This window comes from Hemitrygon akajei, chromosome 1 (genome assembly GCF_048418815.1).
Source record: "Hemitrygon akajei chromosome 1, sHemAka1.3, whole genome shotgun sequence".
NCBI classification, from domain to species: Eukaryota; Metazoa; Chordata; class Chondrichthyes; order Myliobatiformes; family Dasyatidae; genus Hemitrygon; species Hemitrygon akajei.
Window position 1 is genome coordinate 107,877,964 of NC_133124.1, and position 22,264 is coordinate 107,900,227.

The window sequence follows — 22,264 nt, forward strand, 5'->3', positions numbered from 1 at the left end:
CACAAAGGCAAGGATCGATAACCTGTTTTCTAATCATGGATGCTAATTGATTCTAATATTTACAATCATTTCTGTTTTTGCAATTTTTGGCTTGCCCTATCTTCCATCAAGGCCAGCCATTTTTCACCACTGTTGGCACTATAACGTCTTTGAAAGAACCTGAGACTATTCATTAATGTTTGAGGCCATGCAAAGGTAAATTTACATCATACTTGCTGCTATTGTTGTTTTGTTATCTTCAGACTTCTGCAGAGAAGTCTGAAAGGAACATTGAGTTATCATTTGAATTAGGAGATTAAGGATCTAGTGTAATCATGGTCCTTAAAATCAAAGGGGAGTCTAGAACAATGTGAAATGAGTTTGGAGAGTTCTTGCTCACAATGATTTTTGTTATTTCCTTTATCTTTGGGTCCTAATGTCAAAGTTAAGAGATATTTGTATTGCCTAGCCAGGTTTGTTATTGCCTTTCCCAATCTTTAAGTAAGCTGATTTCTTTCATAGGAAGAAAAGCAAGTCTCACCGAGATATTAAGCGTATGCAATGTGAATGCGTGCTGTCAAGGGAGGATCGAGAAAGAGGAGAGCTGGCATGTGGTGAAGATTGCCTCAATCGATTACTCATGATAGAATGGTAAATGTTTTTCTCTTGATTAGGAACTACTTTGGCCCAGAATTGACTCTTTTGCCCAGGTCTGTACAGATTCTGAGACCTTTGTTTAGATAGTCACTGTGAAAAAAGTTAATTTATTGTAAGCACTGGTAGTTGGCTCCTGTCTCCAGATGCAGGGAATAATCAAATGCTCTAAAGCATCCATCTTCCTACATGTTTCTGTGTTTACTTCAGAATCCTAATAATGATTCAAGTCCCTTTGTGTTGGACGTGTATGACATTCAGAAATGAGTTAAGTATACTTAGTGATTAGGTAATTCAGGTTATTGGATCTTGAAAGCTGTTAAAGAATTAGAAAAAGAATGTAATGAGCCACACAATTTTAAAGTTTTGAAAAATGAACTATGATCAGATGTGAATGTTGAGATTGAAAACTTAAAAGCAAGAAGAAAGTTAATAATAACAGACCATATATAAGATATAAGCTAAGAAGGATTCTGTGAAGGCTTTAATGAGAAAAGTATTGTCTGTTCTTGCCCATCTTTCTTGCAAATGAAGTACTGGAGAAGCCACCCAAGACAGCAGAGCCAGAGTCTTGAATGTACCTAGTGTTCATAAAGCTGAGTTACACACAGTTTGTATAACAGTTAAATGCCAGTGTAAAGGAGGTAACAAAACTTAAGGAGAAAAACTGAAGAAGTGAGTTCCTCCAGTCGTTTTTGGATTAGTTGATTAGTTTTTTCAAAGACTGAACCTTTGCATAATTCTGACCTATAATTTTGGAGAAGATTGGCTTTCCAGTTGAGGTCATAGTGAATCAAGGGTTTCATTAGATGCAGAAGGGCCCACTAAAAGTAAGTTATGATTGTTATTGTGTCAGAGAGGAAAATGCTATCTTTTGAAATTAACGTTAAACCCAAGATACCAATGAAGATTTACAGGCCAAACAGCATGACATTTTTAGAATGACAAAGTGATCTATGTCAAAACATTATAGAAATTTAAGGTAGTGACACGCAAGTAATGGAAGTTTCAAAGGACTTGTCTAACGGGGAGTGAGAAGCAAACTGCTCAATGCAGTGCTGAATTTGCGTATCTGTGGATAAGTTATTTTGCAATGATATCAGATGTTTTTGTTCTTGTGTCCTCAGTTCGTCAAGGTGCTTGCACGGAGAGTACTGTACAAACCGGAGGTTTCAGAGACGGCAGTATGCTGATGTAGAAGTCATCCTGACTGAGAGAAAAGGTTGGGGCCTCAGGACAGATAAAGAATTGTCAGTGTGAGTGAAACTAAACGTATTACCTCTGTAAAACATTCCCGATTTATCATTTCTTTCTTCCTTCCACCCAAGGCCTGTGGATGTTGGCTTTTCTCAAAACATAATGATTATTCTGTGGGCTGCAAATGGCCTCAGACTTTGAGGTGGTCTCTTCAACCATAAAGCCATCATTGACCAGCCCAACTTTGTCTTTATGCAACATTCAATTGCACCCATTTTTTTTGGCATTAGATTTTTTGTCTTCCTCATCCTACTTCCCACCACTTTTAACCACAAGCCTAAGATTGCTAAAGTCAACTATGGTATGTTACTGCATCGAAAAAATTAACTAACTCTATATCAGTAGGAAATGGAATTAATTCATAAATACAGTGCGATTACCCAACTGATTTATAGGGTGTACATGTCGCCATTTTTCCATTGCTTTCCTGTTCCCCCCGGTGCATCATTCCTCCAAATGATTCAGGGTTCCACTAATGTCACTATGTCTAACTATAAACAGATTGGGTGCTGTTATGGGTTTCCTTTTTGCTTTTGTTCCACCCCTCCACAGCCCAACATAAAAAAAACATATTTGCATTGTTAGTTCAGTGCACTTTACCCCGAAGGCACGCCCTCCTGAAAAACACTGAATATCAGATAACAGTGGTGAGCTCAAGCCATTCCAGGTTTTCCCAGAAGGAATCCCTTGCCTTCCAGACCAAGTGGTTCGACTCCAGGACTGACCAGACATAGGCACTTACATTGGATGTGTGGGAAGAGGGCTGGGCTGCAGGTGAGGATGAAACGGCATACTACCAGCTAATGTCCAGGCCATTCAGAATATAGTTGATGAAGCAGAGTGAGACTGACCTACCAAAGAGAACTGAAATGCAAGACATTCTACAGATGCTGGAGATCTTGATCAACACACAAAATGCTGGAGGAACTCAGCAGCTCAGGTAGCATCTATGAAGGGAAATAAATTTTCTATGTCTTGGGACGAAATCCATCATCTCAAGAGCTGAGGTTCTTCTATGTGCTTTGTCTCACTGAAGCATCGCTTACACCTGCCTCACCTGACTGCTATACAAACTGAAAGTTTCTCATGTTCTCCTGAACAGCAACTCATGGTCTTTGGATGAATGTAACAGTCCTGGCATGTTCCTCTCACCCAGCATGGAATATTCAACAGTGAAGTGTCACCTGTGCTACATGCCATGGGAGTTCACTTCAGCTAACATGGCAGCTGTCTATATCCCATCCCAGGCAGACATGAAGCCTGCACTCAATGAACGTACTCTGTGGTCAACAGCCTTGAACCACGATGCACAGAGGCCCTCTCCGTCATCCCAGTGACTTCAACCAGGTCAACTTTGAGTCTGTTACCAAAATAACTACCAGAAGTTCTTTTGTTCCACCAGGGCCCAAGCAGCCTTCACTGTTGCTACACACCATCATACCTGCCTACCGAATTACCACCACTCCCCCCACCATCACCCACAGACTGCCAGGGTGTGCTTTCTCCCTGCATACAAACAGAAGTTGGAACGCAAGGATGCAAAACAGAAAGTAGTATTGTGCTGGTCTGAGAAAATAGGTGAGCTTCAATGTGACTAATTTATTTTGGTAGACTCGGCTATGTTGCATACAGCTAGCCCGGATGAGTACGTCAAAGCTATCACAGACTTTATCAGCAAGTGTTGAGGATTCTGTCCCACACTGGAAACCATAGTTGAACCAGGAGATTGCCCTCCCTACTCGTGTCTAGGACTGCAGCGTTTAAGTCAGGTGACCCTGACTTTTACAAGAAACTAATGTTGATGTCACCACCAAGAAAGCTCACCAGTGCCTCTACTTCCTCAGGAGACTAAAGAAATACTGCCTGTCCCCTTTGATCCTCACCAAATTTATCAATGCAACATAGAATGCATCCTATCCACTTGCTTCATGGCAGCTGCGCCACCCAGGATCGCAAGACACAGCACATCATGATTTGGACTATGGAATTAATGGATTTGTGGCTAAATTTGCCAATGATACAAAGATTGGTTGAGGAGCGGGTAGTGTTGAGGAAACAGAGCCTGCAGAAACTTAGGGACGTCCAGTCCCTATATACCTCCATCCCCCACCGAGATGGTCTCGAAGCTCTTCGGTTTTTTTTGGATTCCAGACCTAACCAAATTCCCTCTACCATCACTCTCCTCCGTCTAGCGGAATTAGTTCTTACTCTCAATAATTTCTCCTTTGGCTCCTCCCACTTCCTCCAAACCAAGGGTGTAGCCACGGGCACCCATATGGGTCCCAGTTATGCCTGCCTTTTTGTTGGCTTTGTGGAACAGTCCATTTTCCAAGGCTATACCGGTATCCATCCCCCTCTTTTCCTTCGCTACATCGCCGACTGCATTGGCGCTGCCTCTTGCACGCGTGCTGAGCTCGTTGACTTCATTAACTTTGCCTCCAACTTTCACCCTGCCCTCAAATTTACCTAGTCCATTTCCGACACCTCCCTCCCCTTTCTTGATCTTTCTGTCTCCATCTCTGCAGACGGCCTATCTGCTGATATCTACTATAAACCTACAGACTCTCACAGCTACCTGGACTATTCCTCTTCCCACCCTGTCTCTTGCAAAAAGGCTATCCCCTTCTCACAATTCCTCCGTCTCCACCGCATCTGCTCTCAGGATGAGGCTTTTCTTTCCAGGAGGAAGGAGATGTCTTCCTTTTTTAAACAAAGGGGCTTCCCTTCGTCCACCATCAACTCTGCTCTCAAACGCATCTCTCCCATTTCCCGCACATCTGCCCTCACCCCATCTACCCGCCACCCCACTCGGGATAGGGTTCCCCTTGTCCTTACCTACCACCCCACCAGCCTACAGGTCCAACGTATAATTCTCCGTAACTTCTGCCACCTCCAACGGGATCCCACTACCAAACACATTTTTCCCTCCCCCCCTCTTTCTGCTTTTCGCAGGGATCGCTCCCTACGCGACTCCCTTATCCACTCGTCCCCCCCATCCCTTCCCACCGATCTCCCTCCTGGCACTTATCCTTGTAAACGGAACAAGTGCTACACCTGCCCTTACACTTCCTCCCTCACCACCATTCAGGGCCCCAGACAGTCCTTCCAGGTGAGGCGACACTTCACCTGTGAGTCGGCTGGTGTGGTATACTGCGTCCGGTGCTCCTGGTGTGGCCTTTTATATATTGGTGAGACTCAACGCAGACTGGGAGACCAATTCGCAGAACACCTACGCTCGGTCCGCCAGAAAAAGCAGGATCTCCCAGTAGCCACACATTTTAATTCCACGTCCCATTCCCATTCTGATATGTCTATCCATGGCCTCCTCTATTGTCAAAATGAATCCAAACTCAGGTTGGAGGAACAACACCTTATATACCAACTGGGTAGCCTCCAACCTGATGGCACGAACATTGACTTCTCTAACTTCCGTTAATGCCCCTCCTCCCCTTCTTACCCCATCCCTGACATATTTAGTTGTTTGCCTGTTCTCCATCTCCCTCTGGTGCTTCTCCCGCCCCCTTTCTTTTTCCTGAGGCCTCTCATCCCATGATCCTTTCCCTTCTCCAACTCTGTATCACTTTCGCCAATCACCTTTCCAGCTCTTAGCTTCATCCCACCCCCTCCGGTCTTCTCCTATCATTTCGCATTTCCCCCTCCCCCCACTACTTTCAAATCTCTTACTGTCTTTCCTTTCGGTTAGTCCTGACGAAGGGTCTCGGCCCGAAACGTCGACAGTGCTTCTCCCTCTTGCTGCCTAGCCTGCTGTGTTCTACCAGCATTTTGTGTGTGTTGTTGTCTGTAGAAACTTAGATAGTTTAGGCGAATGGGCAAAGAAGAGGCAAATGAAAGACAATGTTGGAAAGTGTATGGTCATGCACTTTGGTGGAAGAAATAAACGGGCAGACTATTATTTAGAAGGGGAGAGAACTCAAAACTTGGGAGTCCTTGTGAAGAATACCCTAAAGGTTAACCTCCAGGTTGGGTGGTGAAGAAGACAAATGCAATGTTGGTATCCATTTCTAGAGCTATAGAATATAAGAGCAGGGATGTGATGTTGAGGCTCTATAAGGCAGTCGTGAGACCACACTTGGAGTATTGTGTGCAGTTTGGGCTCCTTATTTTAACTATATATATACTGACATTGGAATATATACTGACTGAATATAACTATATATATATTATATATATACTGACATTGGAAAGATTACTGTATGAGGAATGTCTGGCAGCTCTTGAGCTGTATTCCCTGTAGTTCAGAACAATGATAAGGGGATCTCATAGAAACATTCTGAATGTTAAAAGGCCTGAACAGATTAGATATGGCAAAGTTATTTCCCATGGTAGGGGATTCTGGGACAAGGAGGCACATCTTCAGGATTGCAGGACATACATTTAGAACGGAGATGCAGAGAAATTACTTTAGTCAGAGGGTGGTAAATCTGTTGAATTTGATGCCATGAGCGACTATGGAGGCCAAGTCATTGGGTGCATTTAAGGCAGAGATAGATAGGTTCTTGATTAGCCAGGGCATCAAAGGATATGGGGTGAAAGCAGGGGAGTGGGGATGTCTGGAAGAATTGGATCAGCCCATGATTGAATGGTGGAGCAGACTCGATGGGTCGAATGGCCTACTTCTGCTCCTATATTTTATGATCTTATGAAACCAACCTTCACTCTGTGTAATCTTGTCTATACTTCACGCTGCCTCAGTAAATCAACTAGCATACGCAAAAGACCCTACCCACTCTGGACATTTGCACTTTGCATTCCCATCGGGCAGAAGATACAAAATCCTGAAAACTTACAACCAGAATTAATTTGTATGAAGTGATCCCTTCATCTGTCAGGCTCCTGAACCAGTGTGGATACCTTCACTCACCTCAACACTGAACTCACTTTCAAGGAACCTACCACACTGGTAATTGTAACAACACACACAAAATGCTGGTGGAACACAGCAGGCCAGGCAGCATCTATAAGGAGAAGCACTGTCGACGTTTCGGGCCGAGACCCTTCGTCCTGACAAAGGGTCTCGGCCCGAAACGTCAACAGTGCTTCTCCTTATAGATGCTGCCTGGCCTGCTGTGTTCCTCCAGCAGTTTGTGTGTGTTGTTTGAATTTCCAGCATCTGCAGATTTCCTCATGTTCACACTGGTTATTGTGTTTTATTTATTATTTTGATTTATTATTATTTTTTGTATTTGCACAGTTTGTCATTGCACATTGATTGTCTTTGGGTATAGTTTTTCATTGAATCTACCACGTTTTTTTTGTATCTGCTGTGAATGCCTGCAAGAATATGAGCCTCAGTTTAATATATGGTGGTATATACTATACATACTTTGGTAATAAATTTACTTTGAACTGTACACAGGAAAGGTTTTTCATTAGATCTAAGTACATGTTTAAATAATAAACAAATTTAATGTAAGGTTAAAGGACTATGATTCAATTCTTTCAGGATTACTTTTGTGGGTTGCATATGACATTCTAGGTACAGTGGGTGCCACGTTAGCGCAATGCTTTTGTAGCTCAGAGTTCAATTCTGATGTCATCTGCGGGGAGTTTGTACGTTCTCCGCATGGAATGCATGGGTTCTCTCTAGGTCGTCCGGTTTCCCCCCTCAGTCCAAATCCTTACCGGTTTGTAGGTTAATTGGTCCCGTGATTAGGACTTGCTCAAAGGGTCAGAATGGCCTATTCCGGGCTGTAACTGTAAATAAAATAAAGATATTGCCTTCATTTCAAAAATGACCATCTACATGTGATTGTAAAGTTGTGCGCACTTTGAGCCTATGCCCAAATGTGTTGATGCATTACTTAAGCTCATGTTGAAGTTACTTATAGTGGGTGGTCTGTGTAAGTTCATTCTACTGTTAGTCAGAAGTTTTTCATTCATCTGTGCAACTGTTATGAGATTCAGTCACTGCACTGTTTGTCACCCTAGATCTTATGTCTCTCTGGTTGGTGTCTTCTGATTGAAGTTAAACAACTCCACACTGTAAGGTTTGGCCTTCAACTTTCATCATCTTTAAAGTCTTGGTCTTCAACCACAGACGTTCATAGTCAAGCAAAGACTTCAGCTTTTCCAGAACACCATCTCCTCCGTCAGGTGGAGAATGTTATTTCAAGGTTGCAGATTTTGGATGTGAGGGAAGAGGGATAAGGGAATAGAATACTGTTCTAATAAAGATGGTCTTTGTCTTTGCAGGAATAGCTTTGTGCTGGAGTACTGTGGGGAAGTGCTGGACCACAAGGAATTCAAAACCCGAGTTAAGGAGTACGCCCGCAATAAGAATATCCATTACTATTTCATGGCACTGAAAAACGATGAGGTGAGCAAATTATCTCTGTGACTCGTGATTCAAATAGCCTTGGCCTCTCCCCATTTGGTGCACATTGGCTCACTGAAGGAACTATCCCCTTATTTCTGTACCTTTTGATCATGCCTTTGCAAATTTGTCAGTCAGACATTAATTTTCCCTTTCAGAAGCCAGTATGGATTCTGATTCTGCCACTGTTTCTAAACAGAGTAATTCATATCCTGACAAACTTACTCATTTAAGAAGAAATTCCCCAACTTCTTATTTGTTCTGTTAGAAATGTAAAACATTGCCATATTAGATACTGGAGTATCTGAGTTACAGTATGGTTATATAATCCAGACTACAGTAGCTCTCAGTCTTCTGAGTGCAGGGCAAGGAAACTATTGTTGGGCAGATTACTTTGTACATTTTTGTGCAGTGTTAAAATGCTCCAGTCAAAGGTGCCACCTGTAGAATGCCACACGAGACCAGAACCCCATAAAAGGTATATAAAAGATCCTATGATATTGATAGATAAGAAGGAGAGCAATTTTTCTGATCTCAGTATTACTGTTTGTGGGATCTTGCAATACCAAAATTGGCAGATGTATTTTCTCACAGTACAATGGCTCCTCCAAAAAGACCTTATTTTTCTGTGGAGTATGTTGGAATGTTGTGAGGATGTGGTAGGTATTCTGTAAGTTTAAGTTCCTGGGGAAACCTGACTGAATTTGCCAAACAAACATTGATGGGTCATAGACCTGTGTGAAGCTAAGTCCTACTCTGTGTCTGGTAGAGTTGAAGCAAAATGTGCAACGTTGGTAAAGAATGATTCTTTCACTTCTATGCACTTAACCACTCAATAATTCCTTGAAGAGATTACTTATTTGGGGTGAACATAGAACATAGAATAGTACAGCACATTGCAGGCCCTTCGGCCCACAATGTTGTGCCGACCCTCAAACCCTGCCTCCCATATAACCTCCCACCTTAAATTCCTCCATATACCTGTCTAACAGTCTCTTAAACTTCACTAGTCTATCTGCCTCCACCACTGACTCAGGCAGTGCATTCCACACACCAACCCCTCTCTGAGTGAAAAACCTTCCTCTAATATCCCCCTTGAACTTCCCTCCCCTTAACTTAAAGCCATGTCCTCTTGTACTGAGCAGTGGTGCCCTGGGGAAGAGGTGCTGGCTGTCCACTCTGTCTATTTCTCTTAATATCTTGTACACCTCTATCATGTCTCCTCTCATCCTCCTTCTCTCCAAAGAGTAAAGCCCTAGCTCCCTTAATCTCTGATCATAATCCATACTCTCTAAACCAGGCAGCATCCTGGTAAATCTTCTCTGTACCCTTTCCAATACTTCCACATCCTTCCTATACTGAGGCTACCAGAACTGGACACAGTACTCCAAGTGTGGCCTAACTAGAGTTTTATAGAGCTGCATCATTACATCGCGTCTCTTAAACTCTATCCCTCAACTTATGAAAGCTAACACCCCATAAGCTTTCTTAACTACCCTATCTACCTGTGAGGCAACTTTCAGGGATTTGTGGATATGTACCCCCAGATCCCTCTGCTCCTCCACACTACCAAGTATCCTGCCATTTACTTTGTACTCTTTGGAGTTTGTCCTTCCAAAGTGTACCACCTCACACTTCTCCAGGTTGAACTCCATCTGCCACTTCTCAGCCCACTTCTGCATCCTATCAATGTCTCTCTGCAATCTTCGACAATCCTCTACACTATCTACAACACCACCAACCTTTGTGTCATCTGCAAACTTGCCAACCCACCCTTCTACCCCCACATGCAGATCGTTAATAAAAATCACAAAAAGTAGAGGTCCCAGAACAGATCTTTGTGGGACACCACTAGTCACAACCCTCCAATCTGAATGTACTCCCTCCACCACGACCCTCTGCCTTCTGCAAGCAAGCCAATTCTGAATCCACCTGGCCAAACTTCCCTGGATCTCATGCCTTCTGACTTTCTGAATAAGCCTACAGTGTGGAACCTTGTCAAATGCCTTACTAAAATCCATGTAGATCACATCCACTTCACTACCCTCATCTATATGCCTGGTCACCTCCTCAAAGAACTCTATCAGGCTTGTTAAGCACGATCTGCCCTTCATAAAGCCATGCTGACTGTCCCTGATCAGACCATGACTCTCTAAATGCCCATAGATCCTATCTCTAAGAATTTTTTCCAACAGCTTTCCCACTACATATGTAAGGCTCACTGGTCTATAATTACTTGGACTATCCCTACTAACTTTTTTGAACAAGGGGACAACATTCGCCTCCCTCCAATCCTCCGGTACCATTCCCGTGGACAACGAGGACATAAAGATCCTAGCCAGAGGTTCAGCAATCTCTTCCCTTGCCTTGTGGAGCAGCCTGGGGAATATTCCGTCAGGCCCCGGGGACTTATCTGTCCTAATGTACTTTAACAACTCCAACACTTCCTCTCCCTTAATATCAACATGCTCCAGAACATCAACCCCACTCATATTGTCCTCACCGTCATCAAGTTCCCTCTCATTGGTGAATACCGAAGAGAAGTATTCATTGAGGACCTCGCTCACTTCCACAGCCTCCAGGCACATCTTCCCACTTTTATCCCTAATCGGTCCTACCTCCACTCCTGTCATCCTTTTGTTCTTCACATAATTGAAGAATGCCTTGGGGTTTTCCTTTACCCTACTCACCAAGGCCTTCTCAGCCCCTTCTTAAGCTCCTTTCTTGCTACCCTATATTCCTCAATAGACCCATCTGATCCTTGCTTCCTGAACCTCGTGTATGCTGCCTTCTTCCACCTGACTAGATTTTCCACTTCACTTGTCACCCATGGTTCCTTCACCCTACCATTCTTTATCTTCCTCACCGGGACAAATTTATCCCTAACATCCTGCAAGAGATCCTTAAACATCGACCACATGTCCATAGTACATTTCCCTGCAAAAACATCATCCCAATTCACACCCGCAAGTTCTAGCCTTATAGCCTCATAATTTGCCCTTCCCCAATTAAAAATTTTCCTGTCCTCTCTGATTCTATCCTTTTCTATGGTAATGCTAAAGGTCAGGGAGCGGTGATCACTGTCCCCCAGATGCTTACCCACTGACAGATCTGTGACCTGACCCGGTTCGTTACCTAATACTAGATCTAGTATGGCATTCTCCCTAGTCGGCCTGTCAACATACTGTGACAGGAATCCATCCTGGACACACTTAACAAACTCTGCCCCATCTAAACCATTGGAACTAATCAGGTGCCAATCAATATTAGGGAAGTTGAAGTCACCCATGATAACAATCCTGTTATTTTTGCACCTTTCCAAAATCTGCCTCCCAATCTGCTCGTCGGTATCTCTGCTGCTACCAGGGGGCCTATAGAATACCCCCAGTAGAGTAACTGCTCCCTTCCTGTTCCTGACTTCCACCCATATTGACTCAAAAGAGGATCCTGCTACATTACCCACCCTTTCTGCAGCTGTAATAGTATCCCTGATTAGTAATGCCACTCCTCCTCCCCTTTTCCCCCCTCTCTATCCCTTTTAAAGCACTGAAATCCAGGAATATTGAGAATCCATTCCTGCCCTGGTGCCAGCCAGGTCTCTGTAATGGCCACTACATCATAATTCCATGTATGTATCCAAGCTCTCAGTTCATCACCTTTGTTCCTGATGCTTCTTGCATTGAAGTACACACACTTTAGCCCTTCTACCTTACTACCTTTATACCCTTTATTCTGCTGCTCCTTCCTCAAAGCCTCTCTATATGTTAGATCTGGCTTTACTCCATGCACTTCTTTCACTGCTCTATCACTCCGGGTCCCATCCCCCTTGCAAGTTAGTTTAAACCCTCCCAAGCCACGCTAGCAAACCTACCTGCAAGGATATTGCCCCCCCTCGAGTTCAGGTGCAACCCATCCAATCTGTACATGTCCCACCTTCCCCAGAAGAGATCCCAATGGTCCAAAAATCTAAAACCCTGCGGGTGGGAGGGTCGGTTGCAAGCAAACAGGGACACAAGCACCCTGACCACATCTAATACTTGTTCAAATATTGTAAGATTATGTACATACATCCACATGTTTGTGCTTTGATATTTTGTTTATCAAAAACCAGCCAATTGGAAGTCATGTGTATGTCACTGCTGTGATGGTGCACAGCAGAGAGGTAGATTGGCTGTTTGGTGTCACAACCATAACCTTGCACTCAAAATCAGCAAGACCAAGGAACTGATTCAGGAAGGTGGAGTTGAGAGAACACACATCACTTCTTTCTCATTGAGGGGTCAGTGGTGAAAAGGTAGAGCAGCTTCACGTTGCTGAGTGTCAACATCTCGAAGGCTCTATCCTGGACCCAATACATGGATGCAGTCACATGGCATGCCAGCAGCTCTCCTTTATTTGGAATTTTCAAACGATTCAATATGTCACTGGAGTCTTAAAAATTTCTGTAGATGTACAGTTGAGAATATTCTGAATGATTGCATCACATCCTCCCAGTGCATAGGATTATAAGAGGCTGCAGAGGTTTATGCACAATATCAGGTCGATTGTGAAAATGTAATGGACACATGCAGCCATTTGATAGCACGGCAAATTGATTGGGTCTCCTGAACGCTGGGGGGCTCTCTCTTTTGGGTGCGGGCTTTCAAATTTTGTCTCAGTTGGTCTGGTTCATAGCTCCCCACACTGTAAGTAACCCGGCGTGTACTGTTGCTAACACAACTCAGTAAAAATGTTTAGCCATACTAAACTGTCATCATTCTTGTTCCACACATGTATAACATTTTGCAACAAGGATGGGATCAAAGCAAGAACAGCTGCTCTACTTCAAGTACCATTTTGGGCAGCACTGTTTTGAGTACCTGGCTGTAATGGAAGAAAACCTTTCTGGGCTACTTAGAACCCCTACCAATTTCAACATCAGCGGCAAAGCTGGAAAAGTAATAAAACTGAAGCGGTTCCACGTGCATTTGGGAAAACTCAGGCAGAAGTACTTCAATGCTCTGCACCTACGGAATAAAGCTGAACTGATAGAAGCATTTGAGGCTTTGGACAACATTTGGGGAATGTAAGACAATGTCTTTGTGACACAAATTGGGTTCTTGTAGCTATCAAAAGGCAGTCTGTCAGTTCTTTCAGAAAGTAGGGCACCTTGAGAAGATGTGTTTCACTAAGCAATGTGCCATGAGAAAACAGCAGAGCTCAACCATCACCTCCACACAAGGAGACAGCTGGAGCAAAGAAGTGGGCATTATTTTCCAAACCCATGATAGGGGCCACCAAAACCAGCATCCTTACTTGATTACTCACACTCACAATGGGCAACCAGCCCGTAAAATTTGAGCTGGATTCTGGGTCAGCTGTCACTGTGGTAAGTGAATTACCCTCATGCCAGATTCCAAAATTAAGACTGCTGAACTCTGTGTACCAAAGTGCCGGTGTCTTTACGGCAGAAGTGGTTCACCAGCAGGACCAGTTTCACTTGACCATCTCACTGTAGTCGGGAGGCCAGTGATCTAATTTGCTGAGCAGAAATTGGATTAAAAAGATGCCATCGGTGCTGTACCTTATCAAATGGAGAGTGCACATGCAGCTCAATCGATTTACCCAGGGAAGCCACAGAAGCATCCTCTGCTGCTGAACCCAGCTTCCCAGCAGATGAACCAATATAACGGTTCATCAAGAGGAGAGGCGCTTCACAATTCACTGCCCTCATCATCAGCTAATCAGAAAGGCACAGAGAGGGAAGCTGCCCCTCTGTGATGTCCAAAAGGGTGCGATGTCCAGTTGACTATTACTAGCCACAGTAGACAGGTTATCGTTCTTTCACAGTTTACCTCATCTATTCCCTTTTGCGGTAGTTCCCATCTATAGGGGAGAGGGATGTACCATATCAGATGGAGTGCACAAGCAGCCAATTGATCACACGGTGAGTCAATTGGGTCTCCTACATGTGGTTCCTATCTATGGGGAAAGGCATATATGTACCATATCAGATCAAGTGCGCACGCAACCAATTGATTGCACAGTGAATCAATTGGGCCTCCTTTGTGTGGTTCCCACCTGTAGGGAGGAGGGATATACCATGTCAGATCATTGTGTGAATAGGACGAGTGTGTGTGCAGCCAACTGATCACACGGTGAATCGATTGGGCCTCCTACGTGTGGATCCCACCTGTAGGGAGGAAGGATGTACCATGTCAGATCATAGTGCGAATAAGACAAGTGCATGTGCAGCCAACTGATCACACGGTGAATCGATTGGGCCTCCTACGTGTGGATCCCACCTGTAGGGAGGAAGGATGTACCATGTCAGATCATTGTGCGAATAAGACAAGTGCAAATACAGCCAATTGATTTCAAGGTGAATCGATTGGGCCTCCTACAAGCAGGAGGCACTCTCTTTTGGGCTTGGGTTTTCAAGTGCGCATGTCTTTAGTCTCAGTGGGCCGTATTCGATGCTCACACACTGTTGCCCAGTAAGTACAATTACTGACATAATTCTAAAAATACCATGCTGTTGCTGTTCTTGCTCCACACAATGTATAACAGGCGCTGTCCTGGATTGACCATATTGGGGGAACCTTGCCTTGAATTCTCTATTACAAAAGCACCGGCAGGTTTTCCATGCTGACACTTCGGGTCAATGCCATGGTCCGGCAGCCAAGTTCAAGTTTGAGGAGAAATGCTGGCTAAAGTTGTACAGGCCTATTCAGTGTCAAATGCAGTGGGCCCAAAGGTAGAAGAGGAACTTGACAAACTACTGAGAGCAGATGTGATGCAATTGTAGAACTTAGGGAGCTTGTCAAGACAAATGATATTAGAAACCTGACAACGGCTCCATTTTACACAGTATCAAATGGCCTGTCAGAACAAGCAGTATAAATGGTGAGACAAGACCTTTCCAAACAAACACCTGGTGACTTGATGAGATTGAACAGGTTCCTTTTCCATTGCCGGGTTATCCCAAACACACTAATGCCGATATGGTCACGGGGAGAACGTACAAACTCCAACAGTGGCAATTGAACCCTGATCGCTGACACTGTAAAGGCCCTAAGCTACTATAGTGCTTCTACGCTACATGCAATGTCTGCAGCACTTTGTATTTTGACATGCATACTTTTCCAATTTCTGATACAGGAAGGGAGAACAAAAGGGAAGACCTTTATAGTTTCAGTACTAGAAAAGATTGAATGACACATTATGTAGTGTGGTACAACGATTATGGTGATCACAATGCAATTTCCTCTACAGTGGGGGGGGGGGATATCGATTGGCTGATGACTAGAATAGCAGGTTATCTGCAATTGCAGGCAATCAGCACTATGTCAGTTTGCAAGATGACAGCCTGATCCTTTAGTCCACATCACTTCACGTGGAACTGAATGAAACAGAGCAGGAGTGCAGAAGAAATTAAACTGACAAGCATCTGGAAACTTGGGGATGAGGTCATTCTTGGGGTCTAAATTTGGATGTTCTACATCTCATCTTACAATCTGGCACATTGCGAATCTTGGGAATCAACCTTGTAGGTGGTAGAGATCATGGCTTTTGGAGAGGCTAACAAAGAAAAAACTTGAATTGCATGCAATGTTAAAAACATTCCGGCTCCAAAGACCACAGTAAAGTATTGACTGACCACCTGGGGATGTAGCTGGAGGAGGACTGTGCCAGGGCAGGATGGATCTTTATCAAAAGACACATCAGCCCCTTGGATGTGCATTCTGACAATGTAGAATACCCTCTAGCCGCAATAAGTCTGAATACAATAGTAAGTAACCTGCTACTGTACTTGTTATTTTGATGATAATGAATATGTCCATTTGTAAAAATGTCACCTTTGGTTTTGCTTTTTTTCTTTTCACCAGATCATTGATGCAACTCTGAAAGGAAATTGTTCTCGTTTCATGAACCACAGCTGTGAACCCAATTGTGAAACCCAGAAGGTGAGAGAGTAGAAACGGATAATAGTTGATCACAGTTCCTCTTTTTCCCTCCATTTTACACCCCCTCTCACCATCTCTCTGCCCATCCCACCAACATTTCTGGCTGCCACCAGAATTCCTGCACAGAGGCAGATATCCAGAACTACTTAGCTGTTCGTTGCAGCCCATTTCCAGAAATGTGCTCTCAGGACTACTTCAGCAGAATATGAACTTAATGTATTAGCCCAGCAGTTACGCCCACTGAACTTGCACCAAATGACACCCGGTGCAGCTTCAGCATTAAAGCTATTTGAATGATAAAGAGCAGCTGTTTATGAATTACTCAAATTTCAAGCAGTCTCCCCTTTTAAAATTTGCTTAAATGTTTTAAGTATTTAAACTTGTATATTTTTTAAATTATTACTTCATCAATCTTTAATAATTTTTGAATATTTTGGGATATTTCTGCATGTCACACATGTTCGGAAGTATTTAGTGTTTGCTAAGTGTAGGGGTGGGCTTTTCTTTGCTGTTTTGTGGGCAGTGCCTGTTCTTCCGTGCCAGCACGGTAACATTATGTCATACCCTACACCTGGTAATATAACCCATTCACATGGATGGGACATCTACTCTCAAGATAGTTTCAGAGAGCAATCACCAGCAAATCAGAAAAATCAATGGATGTGCTTTCAAAGTACTACTTTAGATGGAAAATGGTCTGGGGTATCATGAGGCAACACGAGTGAATCTGCAGATGCTGGAAATAAATAAAAAACACAAAATGCTGGCAGAACTCAGCAGGGCAGACAGCATCTATGGGAGGAGGTAGTGACGACAGGTATCTTGAGCTGGCCAAAAACATGTCTTTTAAATCATCTAGCAAGCTTCAGTTTTCAGGAATTTGCATTAACCAACAAAATTTTGGTCCTCCATTGTCCAGTACCTTCAGCACTAGCCACATTCTAAATAGATATCCATCTGCAACTAATTGTGATTAACAGGTTGATATTGAATAATAGACTGTGCTTAGGATGAGCCAAAGTGTACAAGTCTGAGGGTTTTACTTGATTAATGTTTGATATAATGTAAATATGCATGCAAATATCCCCTAGAGAGAGAAAGAAAAGAAAAGGAAAGAGGAACAAATAAGCTGAGTCAGTATCACAGGTGGTTGACTGATGTAGACAGAAATTAAGTTACCATGAGTAGTACAATACAATATTTAGTCCTAAAGGTGGCATTGTGCTCAGACACCTGGCATTTCAGGAAGTGGTTGCACAGTCCACGTGTGCTTACTTCAATATATGGGAGACCACAATGTGAGACTAGATTGGAAAGTGTGCAAATGAATCACTGTTTCCTGTGAAACAAAGAGACTAGTGTTGACTTGCCTGTGTGTGCAAGGGAAAGTGCTATATGAAGTGGGGTGGTGGGAAGATAAATACTAGAAGAAATACCTGGTGATGGAATCTCTTTGAAGATGTATGAAATTGCAAAGAATGATCTTTTGAATGAGGAGGCTGATGGTGTGGTCGGTGAGAATCAGTGGAACTCTATCCTTGTTCTGTCCTAGAGAAGAGTGGGTGAGGGCCGGTGTCTAGGCAATGAATGAGATGTCGTGAAGCACTTTATGTACAATGATAGAGAGAAAGCCAAAGTCCATGAGAAACGAAGGCATTTCAGAGCCATCTGTGCAGAAAGTCACATCATTGAAGTAAATACAACAGAGATGGAGGAAGTGGATGAACAGAGTCAGGGCAGCACAAAGCTTACTCAAGGCAGCTGTGGGAGTCAGTAGCCAGGTAATCTCTTGAGAGCCAGGAAAAGGATCTAAGAGTTTGTCCAATTGAAGATGAGAGCAGGGTGGAAATTAGTAACAGAAGTAATGAATTGATCAAGTTTTGCATGAGTACAGAAGGCAATGCCAATGCAGGCATCAGTGTGCTGAAAGAAAAGTTGTAGGGAAAACACCTGTTAAAGTTGCCTGTACCACACAAAGGCAGTTATAACTTGAGCCCAGACAAGTGCCTATTGCTACACTTTGATCTGCAGAAAGTGAGGTGGGTTTGAAGAAATTGTTCTTAGTAAGAATAAGTTCATCCAGACAAATGATTATATGTGGCAGTGGGAAAGTGGTTGGATCTCCGTTCAAGGAAAAAGTGATGGACCCCATTCCGCTGCTCAGAGTTTTCCCTTTCTCCAGGTAATTTTCCTTCTTTAACTTATTCTCTCCACATTCCTGTAAATCATTCTCGCTGCTCCTCCTCCCTTGCCACTGCCCCCACAGATTCTATCACTCCTACTCACATTAGGGCAATTTAGTAGTCAGTTAACCTCCTAACCATCTAGAATGTGAGAGGAAAGCAGACCAGAGGAACACCATCTAGTTACAGGAAGAACATGCAAACTCAGCGCATACAGTACCCAAGTTTGGAACGGAATACAGGACTTTTGGAGCAAAAAGTCTACTAGCTGACATACTGCCGTTACTCTGTCTTGCCAAACTGGAATAAAACTTAGCTGCAACAAATAGTGTTTTTTTTAGTCCATAGCTAATTTTGCTTTTGACAGACAGTCTCAGTCTTATGTTCCTCTGACAAGTGTGATGTAGCATTTCCTCCATGCTCTTCTGAGACATCAAAAGAGCTTAGTGGTTTTATTATCTTCAGTGGGAACTGAACTCAAACCTGGACAAGGATGTCAGTGTGAAACAAACAAGGTGCTGGAGGAACTTGGTGGTTCAAGCATCGTCAGTGGAGGGAAATGTCAGTAGAGCCTAGCTGATTTTCTTGACATGAAAATGCATCTTTTTAGAAAGAAGCTGTGAACTTGCACTTCTTCTTTTTAGTGGACAGTGAATGGGCAACTTCGAGTTGGATTTTTCACAACCAAGACAGTTCCAGCTGGAACAGAGCTAACCTTTGATTACCAGTTTCAGCGATATGGGTAAGCTTTTTCATTGAGCTGTTTCCATAGTTGATCTGCCTATGTTTTCCTCTGTTTGTACGGTGGTCTTCAATACTGTGTCTTGTATCAAATGTATAAACATGTTGTACCAGTGCTGTAATCTGGACTCTGCAGTGTGCACTATCCACTGTATGCATATGAACAACATGGCTCGATGGAAGTTGTTAAGGGAACTATTTGCCTGCACTCTGCTGCCTCCTTACTGCTCCTTTTGCTGCTCGTTTCATTGGTTCACCCTGCTTCTGCCCACTCCCTCAGCTGCTGTTTGTTTCTCCTTGTTACTGTTCATTACGTCACAAGTGCTCGCTTCCACCAATCAGACCCGCTCTACCATTTCCCTACCATATTGTTATGCAGTGAGAGGCCTGTGCACCAGATTTGTACAGTGATAAACTTGACAGCCCCATGTCCACCTGTACAATCCAGCTGGGTCTTGATCAGGATATGGACCTGAACCTCGATTGGAACTCAAGATCTGATGATCAGACTAGACCCTTCATTGTTCCTGTGTATTTTATCACTCGATCTTTGATCCTGGATCCAGAACGGTTAGGGGCTGAAGTTGGGATGGCGCCAGGTGGGGGTTCTTTGGCTGCATTCTTTACAGCAAAAGTAGTCATTTCCTTTAATGATATCACTGGCCACTCCTGTATTGGTTCTTGGGCTTCCCAGGGACCATTGTATTGGTGCAACCATGTCTGAACAACACTCAGCTGACCAAGCTGTGTTACTACCGATTTTAATCTCCCTGAATGCAGGAAGGAAGCTCAAAAATGTTTCTGTGGATCAGCAAACTGTCGTGGATACTTGGGTGGTGAAAACCGGGTCAGCATTCGGGCAGCCGGAGGGAAGGTTAAGCTAAAGGACAAGGACCGATCTCGAAAGAAAGACTCTGTAAGTATTACCTGAAACCCATCTGTGATATGTGTTGATCTGTGTTTCCTGTAGTGGGGGAAAGCTCAGCCTCAGAATACAGGGATGTCCCTTTAGAGCGGAAATGAGGAACTTTAGCTTTGATGGTGGTGAATCTATGGAATTTATTGCCACAGGCAGTTTTGGAGGCCAAATATATTTAAAGCGGAGGTCAAGAGGCTTTTGATTAGTAAGGATGTCAAAGGTTACAGGGAGAAAACATGAAAGTGGGGTTGAATGGGATAATAAATCAGCCATGATGGAATGGCAGAGCAGACTCAAAGAGTTGAATGGCTTCATTCTGCTCCTCTGTCTTAAAGACTTAGGGTATGTTTGCTGAATTCTAGTTTCCATGTGTCTCTACAAATAATGCTTGACATTAAAATGCTCTCTGAAATGGCTAGCAAAATCACTCAGTTCAAGGGTGATTAGAAATAAGCAGGAAATGCTAGCCTTCCCAGTCAAGCCATTATCAAAAAAACTAAATAACATAAGTCATCCTACTCACTTCTCCTAAAGTTGCCAGTGTGTCCAAGCCCAGGAGTATATGTTCCATGGAGCTTGATACCTGTGTTAATCTCACAAGTTTAATTTTTATCAACTTGTACAAATGAATGGGCTCTTCAACCATAGTCAAGAGATCACACCCTCAATACAGAAGTGTTGCAATTAATCAGAGTGGAAAGTAGCAATTCAAATCTTACCAGAGCAATTTGAAAATTTAAATTTGGCTTCTCAGATTGTAATGGTCCATATTGTAGAATTCCATATACTTTCCTGACAACAATTGATGTGTTTTCATGTCACAGTGCATGGTTTCTTTGCCTTTTATATATGATTTATGGGTTGGGATATTCTTACTTCAACCTGTGGAGACACGGGATAAATGTTTACTTTTAGCGGACGTGAGTGCCTGAGAAATTCAGGAGGGGATGGGAACTGACACTGGCCCCTTTTAACTGCAGCAATATCGTTTGACTAGCTAGTTTAAAGCCCTCTTTCCTCTTGATTGTCAGGTGGATGAAGAACTAGAGGCCTTCCTGGAAAATGGCGATGGCCTGTGTGATTCAGACCAAGTGCTCAGTTTAACCCGGTTGATGGTCCGCATAGAGACCATAGAGCAGAAGTTGACCTGCCTCAAGATCATACAGGTAATGACTCGATCCCAGATCAGTGGGTGGGAATAGTGTGAGGGTCTGGTTTGGGGAGAAACGCCATTGCAACTGGAGCTAAAATTTAAACTTGGTGTTATTGCGGGGGGGGGGGGGGGTCGGTCACTGGCTACCCCGTTATGTGCATTGTGAATTAATTATGTATCTGGATAGCTTTGACACATCAGTACATCAATGTTATCTAGCCAACCTAAACTTGACATTTTGTGACAAAACCATTTGGGGACCGATCCCCTGTGTGTGACCCGAAATGGCTGGGCCAGTCACATAAATAACTGTGGCCAAATGATCAGGTCAGAGGCTGTGAATGTCTCTTGATGCCCCAAAGGCCTTTCCATTATCCACAAGGCACAAGTCAGCAGAGCGATTGAGTACTCTCCAGTTCCTTGGATGAGTGTGGCTGTCAAGAGGTTCAACACCATCCAGGACAAAGCAAAGTGCTTGATTGACACCCAGTCAACCACTCTAAGTATTCATTCATTCCACCATTTCACCATCGGTGTGATGAGTACCATGTGCAACATTCACTGCAGTCATTCATCCAGGTATTCTGGCAGCACCTCAGAAGTGGCATGTACCAGCAAAATGTTTAAGGGCAGCAGGAAAGATCACCTCCTGTACGTTCCCTTCCGATAAATGGTCTTTCCAGTAAAGCTCATAATCCGGAAAATGAATTTATTTAGTAATTCTAAGAGTAGTGTTTCAAGCCCTACAAGCATTTTGGGAACTTAATTCAGAAGAACTAAAACCAATAAAAGTAACTACGAAGCCATTGCATTAATTTAGTCTCCACTGGCACTGGTGTACTTTAGCAAAGGACATCTGCTCGCCTTGTCTATTTTAAGTCATATGATTGTCTCTCAGTTGTTCCTTGAAGTGTGCGATAAGACAGACAGTTACATCAGACTGAAGCTAGCAATTCAAGAGCACTTGGACCTTCCTACCTAACAATATCTCAGAAAATTCAGTACACAGATCACAGAGGATCAAGAAAATTTATAAATTTTCTGGGGAAGAGCAGTGTCAGTTGGTCATATCAATGATGCCCAAGTCCAAAAGAGCAA

The 22,264-nt window shown here is 43.4% G+C and overlaps 1 protein-coding gene across 3 annotated transcripts in view; it reads left to right on the forward strand.

The window, feature by feature from the left end:
• The window catches only part of setd2 (SET domain containing 2, histone lysine methyltransferase), a 122,241-nt gene that overhangs the window by 57,104 nt on the left and 42,873 nt on the right, over positions 1 to 22,264 (forward strand). For all 3 annotated transcript variants that reach the window (XM_073049264.1, XM_073049272.1, XM_073049281.1), the window contains exons 5-11: positions 502 to 630; positions 1,761 to 1,889; positions 8,104 to 8,227; positions 16,093 to 16,170; positions 18,998 to 19,095; positions 19,875 to 20,010; positions 21,045 to 21,179. In XM_073049264.1, coding sequence (XP_072905365.1) covers positions 502 to 630; positions 1,761 to 1,889; positions 8,104 to 8,227; positions 16,093 to 16,170; positions 18,998 to 19,095; positions 19,875 to 20,010; positions 21,045 to 21,179 — 829 coding nt within the window. The remainder of the gene's footprint in view (positions 1 to 501; positions 631 to 1,760; positions 1,890 to 8,103; positions 8,228 to 16,092; positions 16,171 to 18,997; positions 19,096 to 19,874; positions 20,011 to 21,044; positions 21,180 to 22,264) is intronic.